Source organism: Salminus brasiliensis, chromosome 17 (genome assembly GCF_030463535.1).
Source record: "Salminus brasiliensis chromosome 17, fSalBra1.hap2, whole genome shotgun sequence".
Lineage (NCBI taxonomy): Eukaryota > Metazoa > Chordata > Actinopteri > Characiformes > Bryconidae > Salminus > Salminus brasiliensis.
The window spans coordinates 10,837,668-10,859,043 of record NC_132894.1 but is presented as its reverse complement, the minus strand read 5'-3'; the positions used below and the strand labels follow the sequence as shown (position 1 = coordinate 10,859,043).

General features: G+C 42.9%; 1 protein-coding gene across 24 annotated transcripts in view; it reads left to right on the top strand.

Moving 5' to 3' along the window:
- The window catches only part of adgrl2a (adhesion G protein-coupled receptor L2a), a 98,840-nt gene that overhangs the window by 19,400 nt on the left and 58,064 nt on the right, over positions 1-21,376 (top strand). For all 24 annotated transcript variants that reach the window (XM_072660986.1, XM_072660981.1, XM_072660980.1 and 21 more), the window contains exons 2-3: positions 1,175-1,353; positions 19,755-19,968. In XM_072660986.1, the coding sequence (XP_072517087.1) occupies positions 1,215-1,353; positions 19,755-19,968 (353 nt within the window). In that variant the 5' untranslated portion in view covers positions 1,175-1,214. The remainder of the gene's footprint in view (positions 1-1,174; positions 1,354-19,754; positions 19,969-21,376) is intronic.

Below are 21,376 nucleotides of genomic sequence, written 5' to 3'. Positions count from 1 at the left end.
CAAAACTCCTGACGCTACGTTCACCTACTTGTATAACACTCTTCAAATGTAAATCTCTCTGGATAAGTGTCAGTCCAATGCCGTAAACTGTGTCAATGTAGAAGAAGGTATGGATCTGCACATACATCCTCAGCGTTAAGAAAAGTAAAGTTTCCTGCTGCCGGAAACCTTGAGAGCATCTTTAACACAAGCATGGAGTTTCAAGGCATCCTTGCTGCTCTTCACACATACAGTCAAGGTCTGAGGGTTTTTTTTTTGTGCTTTTCTTGATGCATTCAAGCAGCTGAAGCACTAATGACACAGTGCACTGTATCTGCTCATAACTACCTGGATGCTCCTTGAGTTTAAGAATTTTCAGCATTTCTTCTTTTAAAAGCCCCGTTACCTTGATTAATATACTATAGGTACCGAGCTCTTTTTCCTCCAGCATTTGAAGAGCCTGAACACCTCCTGCTCACCTGAACAAAATGAAAAGTACAGTCTCGCCCTTTATTTTTCCTCCCGCAGCCTCGCGTTAATGCTTTGTTTGAGTACGTATATGCTGAGCAGGATGGACACGCTTTAGTGCGTCTTAAACAGAAAGCATGGGAGGGGTGTGTGCAGTCTTTTAATGGGCTCCTAAGTGACTTGTTACTGGAGTGACTGTGCTCCCCTGTGAGGGGTGTGAGAACGGTTTATGAGCGGGGAGCACCGGGGCAGGCGGGAGGTGTAAACATGCGGACAGAGGAAAACAGTTAAGAAGAGAGCGATACATGCCTGAGTAGCTTCAGTCGGGGGCCTTGCCGCTTAGCGGCCGCTTTGCTTGATGGATGTAGGGCCGTTTATTTGCTGAATGGCAGGAGGACGGCGCACAGGCGTGTGAAGAGGTATGGATGGACAGAGCACGGAGAATGGCTAGGGCTTTTGCGTTCAGTTACATTAGCCAATGGCTTAGTTGCTTGGAGACGTGTTAAATTTGTCAGCTCAGTCAACTGTTCAGATTGCAGAGGCCTCCTAGCTTTCAGTTAACCTTGCAGGGCTTTTCATCTTCAGGAGGACGCACTGTTTGTTGTAGCTGTGGGCTTTGCAGCAAATATTAAGTAAAAAAAGAAAAGAGAAATGCAATGGAAAAGGCATTTGAGGATAGAGCATTTGTATCTCCAGCATTGATGATCCATTGTTGTTGCTTTTTCAGGTGCATATCCTAATGATGAGAGTCTTTGAGAGCTGTTCTCATGGACTGTTGTGACTGCAGCGACTTCCGGCCAAACATAAGGAGAGTGTCCAAGCCAAGCACAATGGCATGCTCAGCGTGGAGTCTCTCAACCCTCTGCTGCCTGATGTTTGCTTTGGCTGCTATACAGTGCACTGAAGGTAAGAACCAACTCAATCATATTGTATCCCTCATTAGGACATGGGTAAACACGTGAGCGAATTCCTTCAGTGAAGACGGAAGTGTGTTTGTCGTGGTGTAGCAAAAGGTCTTTCAACATTCGCAAGACAAGGACACATACAGAAAATATGGCTTTTTATGACTCTCCTCAAATCCTGATAAAACAAACTTTCAGTGAGTTCAGGAATCTACCTGCTCTGAAATGTGCCTTCATTAACATTGAACATGCATTACGTTTGCTCTCAATTAAATTAAAAGTGCGATCGAATATCTGACTCATCTATTTGTTTGCGTTATCTCATGTTCCTATATTTGCTCAGATGTCCTCTCCTAACTATATGGCTAAGACCAACAACTGTTCATTATAAACAATATCCCCAAGTAAACATGCTTCATTACACTCCGCCCCGGCCGTAATATCTTTTTAATGCATTTTATAATTGAATTAAATGGGTTACTGCCATAGCCATAAATGGCTGGAAGTTTTGTGCTTCTGCGGAAGCTTGGAAAGATTAATTGCTTCAGGGTTATTTCCCCCCCTCCCCGGTATATCCCTAGAAACTTTGCATCTCATCTTTCTTATTTAATTTTGCCAGGCTGACTGCTGTCTGTATACTTGGATGTAATATCATTTGCATTCATGGCTTTCCTTTCAAGCGAAGATTTTCACCTTGTGAAAGCATTCAGTCTCTTTCCAACATCCCTAAAAAAAAAAAAAAGGTAGCGGATTGTTTTATTGATGGTATTGATGGCCTCTAGTGAAGTTACGGTTAGTGAAGGTACCTTGTGCAGACTGCAGTTCAGGGCTTTATTGTGAATCTTGAACAAAAGCGGTACGTGGGGGTCCCAGTTTTTCAACAGTACCTTATTTTCTAAGTGTTTTGAAATGACAGACGTACCTTTTTCTTCACTTGTTTAACAAGTAAAGATAGCCTCAGTCATTTGAATGTAAATTTGAGTTCATAATTTATCCTCACCATGCCGTCACAAAATGAGGTGAAGTCTCTAATTGCAACCTGGTCTTTCTCAATAGAACCTCCAGAGCCTTAGAAGGATCCTCTAAATAGGAGCCCTGATTTTGACAGGTTCTTTTGCTCTATCCTTGAAGATTCCGATTGAAATGAGGTGTCTATCTTGCTGCGTCTTGAAAGAAGGTCCTGCTGAATACATGGTGATTAACGCTTGAACATGTCAGAGAGAGAGAGAGTGCAGTAGCAAATCCTAATTCTGTCTCTCTCTCTCTCTTCCTGTCTCTCCGTATGCACCGGATTCTCCTATAAATGAACGTATGCTCATACAGAATTGGGGAGGAATTTCCTAGGCTCAGGGTGTCAGCTGCTGGATTGACAGGGTCACGCCTATGTCTCCTCAGGTGTCGGGCAAATATTTTATGAAAGGTTTTTTGAGGCAAAAAGGGAAACATGCTTCCAAGTATAGTGTCGCAGCATCGCATGCCTTATGTTTTCCCCCCTGGGTTTTGTCTGGAACATGGGAGTATTCCTGCCGGAGAAGCAAAACAAGACGATAAAATCAGACTCTGGCTATTTTTATTTATTTATTTTTTGGTCATGTACCCATCACTGCTTCTGAATGCATATTTAGTAGAGTCATTACGGATTGCGCCGCATTGCTCGGGGGAGTCGCGTTGCAATTTGGGGCCTACTGTGAAAACAAATCGTTCTGTGAAGTTAAACGTGTGTGGGCAAGCCTACAACTTAAAAGCCTTGTCTTCCACTGACATACCGTGAAATCGCGTCTGCGTGGTAATGCTCGTTAATGAAATGCTTCAACTCCTAAAACAGGCCCGAGTTCCTGCCGTTTCTGGGAAATCTTCTCTCCGAGACCAATCAGCGTAAACGTAAACCCGGTGACTTAAAGTCCATAATGAAGTTAAGTGAATAGTCTGGAGTCCTGTCCTGTCTGCCTCTCAGCCCGACTTAAGAGCACGCCTTTATTACACACAGACACACACCACACTCCTTTTGTTCTGTCCTTCACAGTAAACAGCCTCCGTGGGCTTCCTTCTCTTTTTTTCTTCCTCCTTTCAGTTTTCTTTTTGTTTTCCACCCCGTGTCACACAGGGATTTTGTATCGGGCCGAAGGATCTGACTTCCCATAGTGCTAAGCTGCCGCTGGGTCAATACGCCATCGGTCCTCAATGCAGCTCAGGTCTTTCATCAGCAGTCACTCCTCCTTGATAAGGCTGATAAGAGGACAATGGGACGAAGAGCAGACCGCTGGCTAAGGTGCGGCCACGGCCGCGAGCCCCCACCCAGCAGAGCGCTTCAAATCCTCATTAGGATTTGCCGTTTAGTGTGGGGGGGATTTAATGGATTAAGGTCCATCACAGCTGGCTCTTGGTTTGTGTTTGTCATGCAAAAAAAAGAGGGGGAAAAAATCATGCAAGGGCCCATCACTGCTACTTATAACTTAGGATGTTTGTCTGAGACCGTATCCCTCGTGAGACTATGATGATACTGGCTATCGATTGGGTCTGTATTAATGATTTGTCTATTTTCAGAACGTGCTGAGTAGGGACTTGAAGTCGGAGCTTGGAGGCTTTGGCCAAACAGGTTTATGGATATAGAAACAAATGGGTATCAGTGGAAACTGGCGGAAACTACTGTAACCTAGCCAAGGCTAATTTGCATTTTATGGTTTCTTGGCAGCTGGTCCAACAGTGGTTGGTGCTGAGTATGGGGTGGATTAAGTGTAGAATTAACAGTTTTGTTTTTTTTTTAAGGGAAGATTTCCGTTTCGCTGTCGTGGTCATTTGTAGCACTTGCAGTCAATGTTATTTGGAGCATTTCAGGTTAAGTGAGAGTTCGAGGCCTCAAAAAATGGGTCTGCATCAGGTCTGACTCTTTTGATTGGGGGGGGGGGGGGAAACCTGCTTAATTGGATAAAGGGTTTAATGACACACAGCAGGGTTAAAATGAGGACACTCATTTCCCGGATGGACACTCAACTGATTTAGCTGTTTTAGTCATCTACCCATATGCCTCCTACCTACCCTGGCCTCTTTTCTTGTTGTGGTTTTTTTTTCCTCCTCTTTTGCTTTTCTCCCCAACGTCTGTCTTTTATGCTTTGTCTTGTCTTGTTCCCGCTCGGCCCGGTTCGTGGCCATCTAACAAGCGTATCCCAAGCGATCAGCACAACAGTGCTGGATAGCAGCAGACCACACCATCAGAAAGTCTATGGAGAACAAGGGGATTTGTCTTATCTGCCTCCCATTTCGCCACAGACGACATCCCAACAGAAGTGAGCCATGAAACCTTTATTGTTTTGTTTTGCTTTTTCACATACCATGCAGGCTGACTGTAATGTGGCCATAAAAGGCCCTGTTGGCAGAATGTGTCCTCTGTGAGCGAATTTCATCTAAAAGATGAATTTCCACTATGATAAGAATCTTCATTCCCCCTTTGTTTAGACCTCCTGGTTTTTTTGTTTATTGTTTCAGTCTAGCAGGGATAGACTCAACTAGACTGAAGGCACACCATGCAGTAGCCGTGCATAATTTGAGGAAACCTAAAAGATCTGATCAGTTCTCCTAGTTGAGGCCTTCAGGGGAGCTTGCCTTTGTGTAGAACTGAGAGAGCCACAGTCGTGGGCCACGGCTAAGCAAGAATGCCTGAAATAGTATTGAATGTATTGACTTTTGGTCTGTGGGGGAGGTTGGCGAGTACGCTGAGAAAGAGACCATGTATTAGAAGGTCAGAGGGTAAACAGAAGCGGTTTCCTGTTTGCTGCTTTAATATTGTGGAATTTTAAGGTGATTAGGGTATGCAGTATTAGGGTCACATCGGCCTCGGCGTCATTTGCATGGGATTTCTGGGAAGCCCATGGATTTCTTTGCTCTTTGAAGTAGTCAGAAGAGGACTATTGATGATTACTCGGATAAATTAGTGACAAAAGTTCCTTTGAATTGCACTGATCAGGAAATGGGCGGATTTGGCCGAGAACATCAAGCGTGGCTCAAAACGGTAATTTAAAAAAAGGAAAAAAAAAATATGTGCAAATTTTATTATACAGCTCGGCAGGAGTTCACATGGTTTGGCAGTTTGTCATTTTGTCTGCGTCAGTCTCTATTTAGGGGTTGCTTGGTGCCAACAAGCAGACAGAGGAAGGTTTTAATGGCAACAATGCACAAAGATTTTCAGATTTTTTGACACACAATCAAAGAGCAAGTGTTGTGATAGCCCAGATCTAAGAATCATCAGCACAAACACTGGCAAAATGACCACCAACAGTGCTGTTGCATATTGGAACGGAAACTGGCGTTACAGTGCCATGCAAAAGTCTGGGCAGCCCTAATCATAATACCTGTTGTGTGAGTAAGAGGTTACATATTTCACTGCCGCTATGGCCCGGGAGGGTGTGAGATCGAATCCCGAGCCATGCCCCTTTCACCGTCAGCAGCCGGAGTCCGATAGAGCACAGTTGGCCTTGCGCTCTCTGGTGGGAAGCTGGCGATCGCTCCCCTCATCGCTCCTGAAGCAGAGTTGGCTGGTACAGTCGTCCGTTAGCTGTGCTCATCACAGAGTGTGGCGGCTACCTGCTGATGCTGCATTAGCGGCAGTTTGAAAAGATGGGTGGTTTTACATGTATCGTAGGTTAATTGACAGTACCAAACTTTTATATCAACAAATGTTATAAAAAAGGGATTTGATCAATCCTAATCTTGTTTACATTTTTTAAGAAATGTGTCCTGTTGAACTTTGTCTTTTGGAAATCAGGTCATCTTTAGCTCATTTTCTATTGAACTATTCACAGAAACTGGAAAGGCCTGAAGTACTTATTCTGAATATAGTGGCATGTATTTGAAAGGCTCCAAACTTTCCAGACTCATCAGGGTCTATTTGTGAAGCGCAGCTGCTGCGCAGATTCTAAAATGTTCATGTGATATTTTATTTATATATATATATATATATATATATACACACTGTACTCCCATTACTTATAAATTGGAGTGCGTTAAAGTAGCATATCAAGCTGTGCCATGCAGATGTTACTGCTTGAGGTTTAAATATAGGAAGCTAGTGTTAATTAATTAGCCTCATGATTGTCTGCTGTCAGCAGGAAAGCAAGCCTGTTAACTAGCAGACCTTTTGATTTACCGTCAGATTACTGAAGATGTTTGTTCCTGTGTTGCTCTGTGTGACACATCCATGTTTTACGCTTTTAACTTGTTGCACTGCATTTGCAGAATCTTGTTTAGCAGAAAAGTCACACGTCACATGCAAACACAACCAATGTAACGCTTGATTTCCCTGTTGAAAAGTTCCAGACCATACCATACAAACATTTAAATTCCCTGCTTTATTCTGCTTTTAATGTAAAACCCCTTTTTTATAGACACTATGGGTGGCCCATGTGGCAAAAATATGTTAGCACTTGAAGACATTTTCACGACTGACAGACAAAATGCAGTCTGCTAGTGCCAGATTTTAAAACCTGCTGTTGGAAACTCTTAATACAATGATTTTTATTCAATATTTGTCGCACCGCAATTGGTTAAACAGGACAAATTATGCTCTCTGTAATGAAACGGGCAGTTCTTCAATCAGTGACCTTTTACAAATCCTCTACATATTTTTCTACATGTATACAAAGCTTTCAGCAGTTCTACAAATCAGTTGAAGTTCTTACAATTCAAGCTATTTTTTCATGTTTTACATGTTTATACATGGTTTCATAGGAACCGACAAAGATGTATAGCATTCTGATTGAAAATCAAAAAAGAATTAACTTATAGAAACGTATAAAAGAAACATCATATGTCAGAGGTGCTGGGAAATTGCGAAGATTTTTTTTTTCAGAATAATTTATAATAATAATAATAATAATAATGCCTATTTTTGAAATAAAACATATATACGTATGATTTGTTTGTATATATTAAAACAGTCTACACAGTCCATGTACAATAACTAAGCTGTTTTAAATTCCCTATCCTTCTGAACTCATGAAAACCAACTTGTTTGCATACATCCCTCCATTCAGCCTACAGCAGTTTCAGCCATGCCTGCTTTTTGAATGAGGCACAGTACATCACACAGTAAAAGAAAAGGTTATTTACATATTGGAATTATATAAATAGTACATTTACATACATTCTCTTATGGGGGGAAAAACCTGCAAGAATAATGCAGCATATAAAATACTGTATAAAGTGCTACAGATACAACTGTTTTGGTCATATTAGTTTGCCTTTACTTGTATTTAGCTCGTAGACTGTTGTAGTTGTCAGGTCAGTGGCCTTGGTAGCATGCTTATTCTGTCTGGGACAGATGCAGTGGCGCCGTTCCAGCTCTGAAAAACTAAGCCGGCCCTAGCTACTACCACTAGGGATAATCCATGTTGTTGGGATGCGTAGTTTTTGTTGAGACGAAGCAGCTTTGCTTAATTCCAGGTAAATATTTATCCTCAATTCTTTGCTTGTATCTCACGGAAGAAACAATAACCAAATCGTTTAGTGCTGTATTCTTCCAGAGCTAGCGCTCATTTGTCCCCGCGTGGTGGAGTTTGCCAAGTGGAAGGAAGCATGGGAAGTGAGAAGGGGTTTATTTTTCTTCGGATTGGAATTGGCCGAGTGTGTCCCTGAACACAAGCGGTGGCTCACAATGACCTCACGCTGCGAGTCAGTGGTTGACCCAGTGAGTCATTTCACCTCTCCGAGCTAGTGGTTGTCCGAGTCCGACACAGCAAGCCTGTAAGACTGCATTCTAACATGAATGAGGTTGAAGTTTACACCCTATGGGGTGGCGTACACTCAATATCCTCCCTGATAACAGAATGTCAATCATTAATGAAAAGAGCTCATTTTTCGAGCTGAAGGAGAGCGCTCGGAAATCTGGGCAAACGCCTCCTCCACAAGGGCGCAATTCCTTGTGGCTCTGTTATTACCGGGCAAAGTTTTCCATCAAGTTTTTGATTGTTCTGCATTTTTTATAGCTTCCTTAGACTTCTCTATGTCAAATACAATTCCAGGACGGCCTCACAGAAAGCACCTTTACTCATTTCAATTTGACAGCACCTTGCAACAGACCCTACGCATCCTAGACAGATGAAATGGAGGTAACTAGAAATGTGCAAGGCTCTCTGTAGCTAAATCCTTTGAGATTGGGTTCGCAGATTTAGTACTTGATTGGAAAAAAAACAACAACAAACAACCAGACACTATACTATAGCCAAATATGGAAAACATGCAAATGCAGAACCAATACAAGTTTTACAAAGGCTATTTTCACTCAAGCAGCCCAGATCCATTTCATTAGCATATCCGATTGCGATCTGGAAGTCTGACAGCGAAAATCAACAAAAAAAAACAAACATGAAATTAGATTTTTGCATTTGCATTTGTATGTGGTTTGAAATGAGACTGAAAAAATGCATTTTTTAAGATGTGTTTTAGTCTTACCACATACATCAACATTTCCCCTTATTTTTATATAGTGTATACCTAAGCTTAAATGTGCTACAGTGTTGCCCACACCTTCGTTTTTACTGTAGCAACTAGTGTAGTATATCAGAAAGCCTGTACGCTGCTTAAACAGTCAGATCCAACATGATCATTTGCAAATAACGGCACAGTCGATGCTAAAGATTTGACAGCCAAATTAGAATTGTCTGCAGTACGAGCACAGTCAAAATGTTAGTACTTTACTCATGCATAATGCATCCCTCCAACACACACTTCCTAATGCAGACGAATGACTAGCCTAATAAGAGGAGAATAGACCAACGTTGAGGTCGTTTTTGGGTGAAGTATCTCTTTAATACTTTAAATGTAACTTAATTTCTACATGGAGCCCTCGCGAGACCTTTCCGGAGGGGCCAAAAGCTCGCCACGGCTTCTGTTGCTTAAATGATTGAGCTCGTTCGACTGTGACGGCCAGAGCAAACAGCTCGCCGGTCAGGGAGTTTAAATGCCAGGTGGAGGTCAGGCAAAGCAGTGTCTGAGTAATGTGTCATCGAGGTATTGACACGAAAGGGCGCGTTGCTCTTAGTGCAGGAGAATGTAGTCAGAGAGAGAGAGAGAGAGAGAGAGAGGGCGAGAGAGAACCCAGTAAGCCTGCGTTCTTATAGATAATGATATATGGGGAATACTTCCCTATTGATTAAAGGAGCATGAAGTGGTTTATTGGTTTATTGGGCTGCTGCAGATCCCTAATCATTAACAACGTCTTCGTTTTAGTCTGATGACCTCATTCTGTCAGAGACGGATCTGCCGCACGTCGCAAAAACAGTGTCTCTGTGACTGTACTAGTTGCTGCCAGAAGAATCGGTCTGCTGATATGCAGTGTAAATGCCAATTAACGGGATTTACTATGCATGCGACATAATAATTATTAATAAGTCATTCCAAACATTTCAGTGATTGTGAAAATGCACACTTTAGGGGGTGTAGGGGGGGGCTCTAGCGCCCTCTACAGGGATTTGAAAAACCTCCTATGAGGACTATCTTTGACATGATTGTAAAAACTGGCAGCTGCCCTTTATCGTGCATTCAAATGTATTGATGAACAGACTAATAGAAATGCGCCAAAATGAAAACCTCTGAGAAGCCTTAGGTCATTATGTCCGCTGTCGAGCGTCTGCTGCCACTGAGCTGCGGATCAGGACACCTACATCCTCTGAAGCGTTGGAGTAAAGTCAGATGCCATGTGTGATCCAGAACTAATCATTCAGTATCTGTCAGTGGTCAGTGCCTGACCTCACTAATGTTTATGTGGCTGAAGGTAATTACACCCTCACAGAAACAAACTCCCTAGTAATACTCTTGATATAATGGCCAACCTTTGGAAGTATTTGTGTGTGTGTGTGTGTGTGTGTGTTTGTGTGTGTGTATATGTATCATTGCACTGACATGCTCATGCCTTTTAGCATCCCCTCTAAAAGAGCCCTCTGGGGTTTACAGATGGACAGTGTGAGAAAGCAGTCAGCTGTCTGTGGAGGCGATTCTCCTTCAGCAACACGTCATTAAAAGACAGTGTGTGACCTTGGTGTGGTATATTGTGTTTAATTAGGCCTAAAGGTTATACATGCATGCCGGCGTGTCCGCTCGCCTGGAACCTGCAGGCTCTGGGTTAACTCTGAATGGATGTCTTGTGTTTATAGATTTTATATTTGTTTTTTTCAGAAATTGTTTGTGTTTGTTTGTTTACAGTTTACGCCGCTTATTGTGCGGTCGTTTATCATCGTTATGCTAACAGTTCTACCCCACGCAGGGGTTTGGAATGTCTTGCCCTCAAAGTGATAAGGTTCTTTTGATACCAGTGTAGATAGACAGTGTTCCCATTATGCCAGTAATGTACACAGTAATTTGTCTTTGTGTGCTTGTGCGTATCTCCTCTGGTGAAGCAGGAGGGAGAGGAGGAGGAGGAGGAGGAGGAGGAGGAGGAGGAGGAGGAGGAGGAGGTGGTGGTGGTGGTGGTGGTGGTGGTGGTGGTGGTGGGGTGGGTAGTTCTACGGCACGCAGATACTATCTAAACATTCTTTGACGGGCTAAAGCTCTGCTTTAAAAGGACTCACCTCAGCAGTGAAAAGGCAGAAACAGTGGGGTATATTTTTTATAATATCTATCCAGAGCTAAATGACACAATGTCTTTTTTTTTTTTTTTTTTTTTTACCGGCACGCACCTGTATCAAAGATGCTCCTGATAGCCCACCCGCTGTTGCTATGGAGGAGAAAGATGTAAATGAACTGGGGCAGACCATGGTCATGAATACCAATGAATTTTGGAGCCAGGAACCACACGAGGCTGTCTGAGTATCAGACAGCACATGCCTACTCCTGTCTATTGAACATCAGCAAGACGCTGCTTATTCTTCTATCTCCTGTTTTATGGTGTCCGTCAAGTCAGATGAAGGGCCAAAGGACAGGCAATATGCTGCGTTGGCCAGTTCATAAAACACTGGGTGTTGTGATCCTGCCAGACAAGCTTCAGTCTTGTTTACAGGACTCGGCTCGCGAAGGAAGAAAGCAAAGCTTAGCATTAGATTGTAACAACTTCTCTGGCTAATAAAGGCTTGGGAGACGGATGCCTCAGATGTTTGCACCGACCAAAGCAGAGGGTCGTGTCCTCATGTTAGCTTGGTAAGCTTCGAGGGAACATCCCACCACAGAACTTGGACCAGCCTCGAAACCCTTCTGCCCAAAAGCGAATATTTGCGTTAATATCCACAACATTTTCTCGTCCGCTCTTCCTCCCACTCTTGCGAAAACCTGACTCCTTAAGACAACATGCTATTGTAAAGGATATTGCGGGATTATGGAATCAGCTCTGTGGGGGGGAAAGGTGACTCAGGGTGTCTTTGCCTTCCATAGACTTCCGTCGAATTTTGCGCTGGTGGGCGACATAAAAAAAAAAAAAAAACTGGAGGACTCAAGCTGCGTTTTTCCTGTTGCTTTGCGCTGATTCGGTATGCCACGCTTCCCCATTCCCACTCCGAAAATCCCCTCAGCAAGCAACCTTGTCAGCCGCGGGAGCAGAACAATAGCAGTCAACGCTAGCAATGCTAGCTCATTTACAAGCAGCTGTATGCCACTGTCAGGACAAAGCCCAATCCAAGCTGCGTTAACTGGGCTTGACAATCGTCATGAGTGTCCTGGATCCTTTTTAGAGCTTCAATGGGGAAGAATGCAGTGTCAGGCTAAGATAATCTAGTAAAAACCTCCATACATTTGGCTATCCCCAGAACACTGTCAGAGCAGTTTCACACCAGAGCTTAGAAACTTTAATACATTTTCCATCTCAGTTTTTTTTCTTCTCCAGAACTAATACATTTTATTCTGGTTTTCTCCCCGTATTTATTTCTTGATTTATTTATTTTATTTTTAGTCCTCATATACTAAAAAGCACTTGCTGAGCAATGAAAAAATGCATAGTTCTAAGAAAGAAAAAAAATCCATTGAGCAGGATTTTTTCCCCCGACCAGGCTACTTTCTCCAAAAGTGCATATTCCTTTCAGGTCATATGTTTGTCATCTGGCACCTCAGCAGTTTTTTTTTATTATTTTTTTTATAATCTGTGTGTATGTGTGTGTGAGGGCGATTACAACAGGATGCTGCTACTGATGATGATTATCTTAATCACTCCCTGTATGTTCATTACCTCCACTTCAGTGATAGTCATATCCTGGCAGATGGTCACTTTCCAATTGATTTGCCTCGTTGAGGAGATTAAAATATTATTGCGCCGCAGAGACCCGGTCTCCGTCCTCGTCAAATTAGCATTTTTGCCCGGCTACTGCTCTCTGAATGTGCCAATGTCACCCCAAAGGTGAAAAGTGAATTAGAGGAGAATCATGGGACTGCAGCCACTGAGGTGGAACTCGCTCTACAACCCCTACTTATTGAGCCAAATATAGGCCCGCTCTGGAGCGGAGTACAGGAGCGGGCACAAGTAAATAGTCGGCAACGTTGTTGTGTAAAAACACCATTTCCCGGAGTTCTCGGAGCTCACTCCTGCTGGAACAATGCTTTATGCCACTACAGAAGAGCCAAAGCACTATTTTGCCCTCTTCCCCTAATCCTGTGTAATTAAAAACACAAGTATCACAGCTCTCGTTTTACAGTGCTGAGTTACAGAGGCACAATAGCACCCTGTATTTACACAAATATTTACACGGGGAACAGAGCACTGTGGAGTAAAGTGGGACCAAGAAGTCATTTGTGCATTTGAACCATGATTAAAAGGGTCTCCCCCTCTCGGAGTTGCATTGACCAGATTTGTGGAGTCGTGTACAGTGGGGCGACTGATAAAGGCCGCCTCTGAAAGGCTTCCATTGTGTGCCGGCGTGGGGCCTGCTCGCTGGAGTTCAGAGTTGGCTACCTATCTGCCTGAAAGGAATTGAAAAGTGACCCTCGTGGTGACTGACCAGAATGCCTGATAAGGCTTGGTGTCAACAAGGCCAGGATGGGGCAGAAAGGGGTGAGAGGGAGGGAGGGAGGGAGGGAGGGCAGGGGAGATGGCGGCGATTATGGCGTTGGCTGGACAGGTTGCTATGGTGATGGAATCGGGCATTCTCTGTAATATATTATTTACCACCCATGATCTTCGCTCCTGTTATTTACTTAGAAGGAGAGGAAAGGGTCGGAAAGCTGCTCGCTTTCTAAAAGCTTGATTAACTTTTGGCAAGCATGGCTTGCTTCCCCGCTACGTTTTAGTGGGTTTCAGAGTCGCTGGAGAGTTCTTAAAAATGTGTGTGTGTGTGTGTGTGTGTGTGTGTGTGTGTGTGTGTGTGTGTGTGTGTATCGCTGATTTAAAAATCAAAGGGTTCAAATGGACGGAGTGCTGTAACTCGCTGGAAAAGCAGATGAAACGAAGCGTTCCGGACATTGCAGCATAAAGGATGTTGCCTTTTCTGGAGGAGTCTTAGAATGAGGCAGTCTAAACGTGTTGGCAGCATTAAATGGGTTTTGATCAAAACGAGAATTCACACAGTCGTACAGTGTTTCTCGCAAACAGTCTGACCCAGGTACGTTCATATTGTGCAGTGCCTCAACACACAGCGGCACAAAGAGCAATTTATGCTTTGGTGCTCTCTTTTCAAGTCCTGCCTTAGTGAAGGGCGAGTCTCAAGATTGGGTCCAGAGGTCCTTCATTAAAACTGTGCATTTTTGTGGAGAGCACATTTGCCTCATGTCATTGAGGTGTTAATGCTTTTCAGAAAGCTTTTTTTTTTTTTTTTTTTTTTTCAGCCCCATTTCCCAACCCTAACTTGTTTATTTTTATTTATTCATTTATTTTAATCAAGTAAATTATATAAAAAAAGAAAGAAGGTCCAATTGTACGGGTGCTAGTCCTCATTTTGTTTCTCTGGCGACAGCAGATGGTCAAATTTGAATTGGCAGATAGTGGCAAATTTGTTTACCAAATAAATAAAAGCCTAAATAAATCCATTGAACAGTTCAAGCTCTGGTTCTTGTTGAATCCGTCTAGAACGTCATTGTCCGAGCGCCTGCCTTATTCAACCAAAAGATTATTCCATGCGGTCTAAAGGACTTGCAGTGGTCTAAACCGGCTTGTTTTTTCCCCTCAAACTTGGCTTTGTTTGCGCGCACCCCGCAGGCATGCTCTGAAGACTGGTGGCGACAGGACAAAAGGTTTGTGGAGTTACAGTTTTGAAGCTTTTGAAGTTAAATGAACAGAAGTACAGAAACGTCAAATGAATCTCTCGAATGTTCAGGATGGTTGATTTCATTATTTTGGGTCATTTTTAGGTTTGACTGTTTTGAGCTGTTGTTTAATGGATGGGGCGTTTGTGTTGCTCTGTGTGTGGGACGTTTGAAATGTTTGGAGGGTGACTGATTGCCTGTTTCAGAAAAAGATGATTGTGGGGGTATATCACTGTGTCAGAATGTGATGAATCGTGTCATAAAAAGCAGGACTGATCTCAGAAGGGCCTTCCTCTTGCACTGTAGTAAGATGTTAGGCCATGCTTTATATGAGGTAGAGTAAAAAAAGAGGTTAACCCAACTAGTGTAGGGTTGCAAGTTATTGTGCAGTATTGTTGGAATAGTTAGATGAGGCCAGGCAGGTATAATAGGGGTATATTGTACTTCCTCCAAACTATGTGAATTTAAGTAATCTACAGTAGATTTACTTCTGTGGTTCTCGGCTGTTCCTTTACCTTGCGCACAGGCGCCTTATTAATCAAAGGTTGTGTAAAACAAGTGGAAATTGGAGCACTCAAAGATATACAAGCTGTTTCACATCTGATCCATGAGCAGTGTAGTGTGGCCGTCATGCAAATTGTGGGCTTTTTTTTTTTACTTTTTGATGTAATGTGAATCCGGCAGTTGTTCTTTGCATTGCCATTGTGGAGGTCAGTGTTTTTGCATGGCTGCGACAACAAGCACAAAAATAAAAAAAAACGTTTTAGTGCAAAGATTGTCGTTATATATATAAATATATATATATATAATTTTTTTAAATTTTTTTATCACTGATATATTTTAGCTGATCTGGATATTTTTGGCATTTTAACCACAGATCAAGCATTGCTTGGGGTATCCCGTATCGATTAGTCTGTGCCTGTGTCCTGAAAGATCACCCGATGTCAGGCTGAGAAAGTAGTTCATCCCCGGGCCTAATCAATGGCCAGGCTTTTGGAAAGTTGTTTATGAAACAGGCCCCGACAGCATGATCTATGAACTGCTTTGGTGGCCATGTTGAGGCCCAGACAACGAGCACTTATTTCCATTTCATTTCCAGGCACATGAACAGGAAGGGCATCATGCGTTATAACCCTGTCATCATAGGCCGCAGAGGAACGGCGCAGTTACTCATTAATTCGAAGCTGTAAAAAAGTGGCTGCTCCCCTCCGTCCCACGCCCTCGACATGTTCTGGTTTCCTTTAAAGGGCTGAAATGAAAGAATAGAAGTGTGGGACGTTAAAGCCCCATGCCATATGGCAGAACCGCAAACTGCTCTAAAACGTAAGCGCTTTAGCAGGGTTCTCCGGATGAAGTGTACGGGTGGTTTTGGCAGGAGGGAACCAGATCGCGCTGATGCTTTTCCTGTCCGAAAGGCCGCGTACGTTCCACCAGCGCAAAGTAGGGCAGCGAAAGCTAATGTGGTCCAGTCAAACGGACACCACCACTGCAGGCGCATTGATTTGCGGATGATGGTCCGCGCGACCTCGCTATTGAGTTCGACAAGAGTTCGGTCACATACAGGCCAGGAAGAAACAGCAAATGTGTAATGATTTCAAGTGCTAAAGCAATCAACCAAGGGGATTGGTACTCTATCTGAGCAGGGAAAAGAGAGAGAGGGGGCAGGAGAGAACTGCTTCGCTGTGAATCCGAGCGCACGCCGCATTGAAATTTAAAGTTACCATTGATTGTTTGGGATAGTAGTGTTTTTTTGTGTGCATGTGCCTCTGGAGAACTGCTGACTCTGATTTTAGTCTCGGACTGGAAGTGTACCAACACCAACATTGTATTGAGTGTCAGGTCTCTTCCAGGAGCGTAGTGCTTTTTTTGGCAAGCCAAAATCTCTGGCAACCCCAAAAGGGCCCAGAACTCGTTCAGAAACGATAGCAACATGACTGCTTCAAGACGAGGTGAATGCCCATCATCCCTCAACGCTTTCTCCTGTGTCTTAGTGTGGAACGGTCACATGAGGAATGCCGAAAGTCAAAACGAGAGAAGACAACAGCAGCGCAAATTCTCCAAACCCCCCCCCCCCCCCCACCCTTCCCCAAACCCCCACCCTCGCCTGATTGTTGACTCAGTCATGCAGAAACTCATTTCGATTGAGCGGACTTTTTAAAGTCATTTGAACCCATTTTGCTGTCAGTGTACTTTGATACAGCTGAAAACATCCCGGCGTGTCAGAAAATCTACGCAGGAAATGGCTTGATAAAAAGCGCTCCGGAGCCTCGGCCGCCTTTTTCGCTGGGTAATTAAAGAACGCCACAGCAGTTACTTTCTGAATAGGCAAAGTGAGTGTCACAACCATTTGCCTGTTTGTTTGAAAGGATGAATTAAAGGAAATATTCCAAGCTAATAGGTACTGTACATGCTGCTCATTTGAATATCCACCCATCTGGCAAATCAACTGCAACTGAATTTTCCCTTTTATTTAGTGTGACATAGATTCATAGATACATGGATAGATAGATAGATAGACAGAAAGACTATATGGACAAAAGTATCAGGACACCTACTCATAGCCCTGCAATCAAGGCTATTAAAAAGGGTTATTCTGCTTTTGTTGGAGTAACTGTTTCTACTGTCCAGGGAAAGCTTTCTGCTAGATTTTGGAGCGCATAGCTGTGAGGATGTGATTGCATTCACCGGCAGGAGCATTAGTGAGGTCGGGATATCTGGTAATCATCACCCACCTCATCACAAACTTACAGTTCCACTGCTCCACAGCTCAATGCTGAATATAGCGTTCACACCCCTCTAGCCCATGCCTGGCATTAGGCATGGTGCCAATGGGTTCATGTTTATGTGCTCCAGAGGTCTTGTTCTATTGGCAGTACTTCTATACAGGGACTAGACAAGGCGTGTGTGTGTGTGCGCGCATTTACAGTCGTAGTACAGTTAGTACAGTAGTTGAATGCATTTATTAGGAGTGTCCACAAACATTTGGACCTTCAATGTAGATAGATTGATTTGATTTACTCAGTACAAGTACAGGCAACGAACTGCACAATTTTTTATTTTTTTATTAAATTGTGTAAGAAGCAGAACAGCATGCAAGAACAAAATGGGTCATAAATATGAACGTATTTCTATGATTACTGTGATGAATATAAACACGAGGTGTAGATCACTATACAGTACTGTGCAAAAGTGTTAAGAATGCTGCTTATTATTCGCTCAGTAAAACACTAGAATTAGGAAAAATATAAATAACATGAATAAAAAATAATTTTTATGTCACAGTATAAATTGACTTTTAACCCATAAGAGCCCATGGTGATACATGCGTCACAGACTGTGGATGTGGAAGATGTGGAAGACCCTAAGTGACACAAACTCAATATCCTGGATAAGTCACAGGACAGTGAATGCATTTGTGACCTTGTTTACCAAAAGCCGGTGTATCTGATTTGCGCTTTTAAACAAAAACAGCCAATTCTTAAAGAATATTATGCTTCTAAAGCTCTGCTCCAACCCATTAAACAATTCAAGCGCTTTAATAAAATGTCCTTTTACATATAATCAGTTCTGACCCCATTCCTAGAAGAAAGGAATGAAGTTCAAGGCACAAAGTTGTTGTTGTGACACGTGTTTAACAAAGCTTTAGATTTAAACCTTAAATTATTTACAGAAGTCATGTGACCTCTTCACCATCACTATAAGAAAACACACTAATGAGCTGCTCAGTTCATTTCCCTGATCCGGTTCATTTGAATCAGCATTCAAAACTGGGTCTGGGCTCTTATGGGTTAACACAGCATCCTCCAATTTCCGGCATAATAAATGCTAACATGTCTCCTTTGTTAGCAGAGAAGCCCAGTGAGGGTGAATTGATTTCCAAATAGACAAACTTGTTGCAAGCCAAAGACTGTAGACAGTCCTTTCTTCATGGGCTCTTCATATGCCTGATAATTATTATTATTATTATTATTATTAATTTTTTTATTATTATTATTATTTCCTGTCCAGCTATCAGACAGCAGCTCCCTTCTGTGATGAAACCCATCACCTGTCACTCGCTTCAGTGGCGACATGCTGCGATTAAAAGGGATAGAACTGCCATACAGCCAGCAACAAACATATTCTGCAAAGATTAGCCTGCTGTTAATGTGTGGCCATTCACTGTTCGCCATGTGCTTTTCCTTCCTTCGTTGTCTAAGAAGTCATGATCTCAGCTTCAGCACAGCATGTCCCCGACCAGTCACACGGACGCGCCCAGGTTTCTGAGATTTTTTTTCTTTTTCAGAAAACCCACCCCAAGCATCAGTGGGTCTGGCAAGAGCCAACCCACAGTTAATACCTGCGCGCTCTTAATGGGCATACTTTCCTCGCGTCGTGCAATTAGTGAGCGAAATTCCGCATATAGAGAGTATTTTCAAGATAAAGATCTCTGTTTATCTAAAATTGGCCTCTTCATGTTTGACATTACAGCGCTGGAAGAAAAATGCCCTCCAAATCATTTGTTGAGAGTAGTTTGCTTCACCCCCTAAGCACAGCTATTTGCCACTGCTCACATTTGCAGAACAGAAAGCAAAAGTATTGATTTTTTTTTTGTTTTTTTCTTTCCCCCTGCTCAACCCGCCTCCCTCCCTTCCTCCCTTTTTTCTTTTTTCCCCCCTCTCTCTCGCGCTGGCAGAGCCGTAAAATGGATAGAATTACCCATTTCTGTTGTTGACATTTGTTTCTTTTTCAAACCTCCAAAACACTGCAGACACTCTTAATACATTAGGTTTCCTCTGAGGTCTGACTTCACATTTCACACGTTACCGAAATAATGTATTTTGCATTATTTTGCATTATCATAATGAATTTAATATGCGATGGGTTTGGTTCTCTCGTGTACAAAGCACTTTAGAAAGACACGTTTATTAACTGCCACAGATATTAAATATTGATTTGCTTGCTTTGACTTCCCAAAAGATTTGTCTTTTTCTTTTCTTTTGTTTTTAATTTCATTTTATTTATATATTTATTTATATATATATTTTTACCCCCCCTCAAGACCTGGTCCAAAACAAACACTCTCGTACCTCACTCAGCCCTGAATGTCTCGTTTTTCTCAATGTCAGTTTGGCAGGCTTTGAAATAATGTCCAGTGTGTTTTCCCCCCAATTTCCCAGTGCTACTTCTTGTCAGAGTAGTTATATTTCTGTCTTTGATTTCTTCTCCCCCTCTCTCTTCCACACCCTCTCACTTGCTCACTCTCTGCCTCTCCCGCAGGGTTCAGTCGGGCAGCCTTGCCGTTTGGTCTGGTCAGACGGGAGCTGTCTTGCGAGGGTTACCCCATTGACCTGCGCTGTCCGGGAAGTGATGTCATCATGATCGAGAGTGCTAATTATGGGCGGACGGATGACAAGATCTGTGACGCTGACCCCTTCCAGATGGAAAACATCAACTGCTACCTCCCTGATGCATACAAGATAATGTCCCAAAGGTGGGTTGAGTGCAGACACCCTTCACTGAAGTGAACAGCATCTACAAGCTCACTCGCAGTGCTGTGTCATCGCAGGCTTGCAGTACCGCGTATAGGTGAAGAGCTGGATCACGTCATGCTGCTGGGCGTGAAGGAAATCCGAGCTAAACCGAAAAGAAGCGCGGAGTTGACTTCAGTGAAATGTGTTGATCGGTTCCACATAAATGAAATGCCTCCGTCGCCTCCACCAGACGTGATTTCAAATGGCCGCAACATTACCACAGAACTTTTCAAACTTTTAGAGCTGAAAATGCTTATATTGATCACCGGACACTGTCCATACTGACGACTAGTTTCTCTCAGGATAATAGAGAATAGAAGCTTGCTCTGTGAAGACTCGCAGACTTGCAATAGTAATAAAACGAGCAATATCAAACCTGACCTGTGATAAAAGTAGTTAAAAATGACAGTTTCAATTTACGCCAAGCAGTACATACAACTAAATTGAAAACTCACATAAAAACCATTAAGTAGAATTTTTTTTTTCTCGGATGAAAAAAAACGGATGCCATTTTTAGCGTAGTCAGACCGTCACGCCAAGTCTGATGTTTTTATTGTCTTTTGTTTAGACTCTTTTGTTTAGACTCTTTTGTTTAGACTCTTTTGTTTAGACAGATTTCCCTTCTCTGTCTGATGAATGTGTCACAGAGATTTCAACATGTCTTTTAAACACCATCAACTACAAAAGAAAACAAGCACATGAGCGTTAATTAGCGAGAGACGCTATGGTTTACAGTTCTTTGTGGGCATGAACAGACTAGGATGAACCTATATTCAGCCATTGTAATGTCATTCTTCAGCGTTTCAGCTATGGTCCACTTTTTTTTTTTTTGTTGTTTTGTTTTGTTTTTTCCAATTTTTCTAAGTTTCTTTTTCTCCCAATTTGATACTGCCATTCAACCCACCCGTTTGTAACTTCCCCTAGCACTAGCAATTCTCCTGACACAAGGAGGGTAAAGAATTAACACGCCAGTCGCCGCCTCTTTTCGAACGAAGGCACTGGGTCCCATCATCACTCAAGAGTGATGAGGACGGCGAGCGCAGTCTACCCACCCACAGAGAGCGCGGCCAATTGTGCCCTCTCTGACTCCGGCCACTGATGTCAAAGCGGCATTGCTCCGGATTCAGACCCATGACCCCTGGGCCATTAGTGTATAAGCGTATAAGCTTTTGTGCTCTGCTGAAATCAGTTTAGCTTTGTCTCAAGTTTCGCTTGGGAAGCAACCATTCCCGCTACCATGAGCTCTGATTGGTCAGCCTGTTTTCTATCAGGTTTGGACTGCTAGATGGGAAATACGTTAGCATTAGTATACGTGGGTTAGTTTTCAAAACTTAACGTGTGAACAGGCTTTACATTTCAACATTTCTA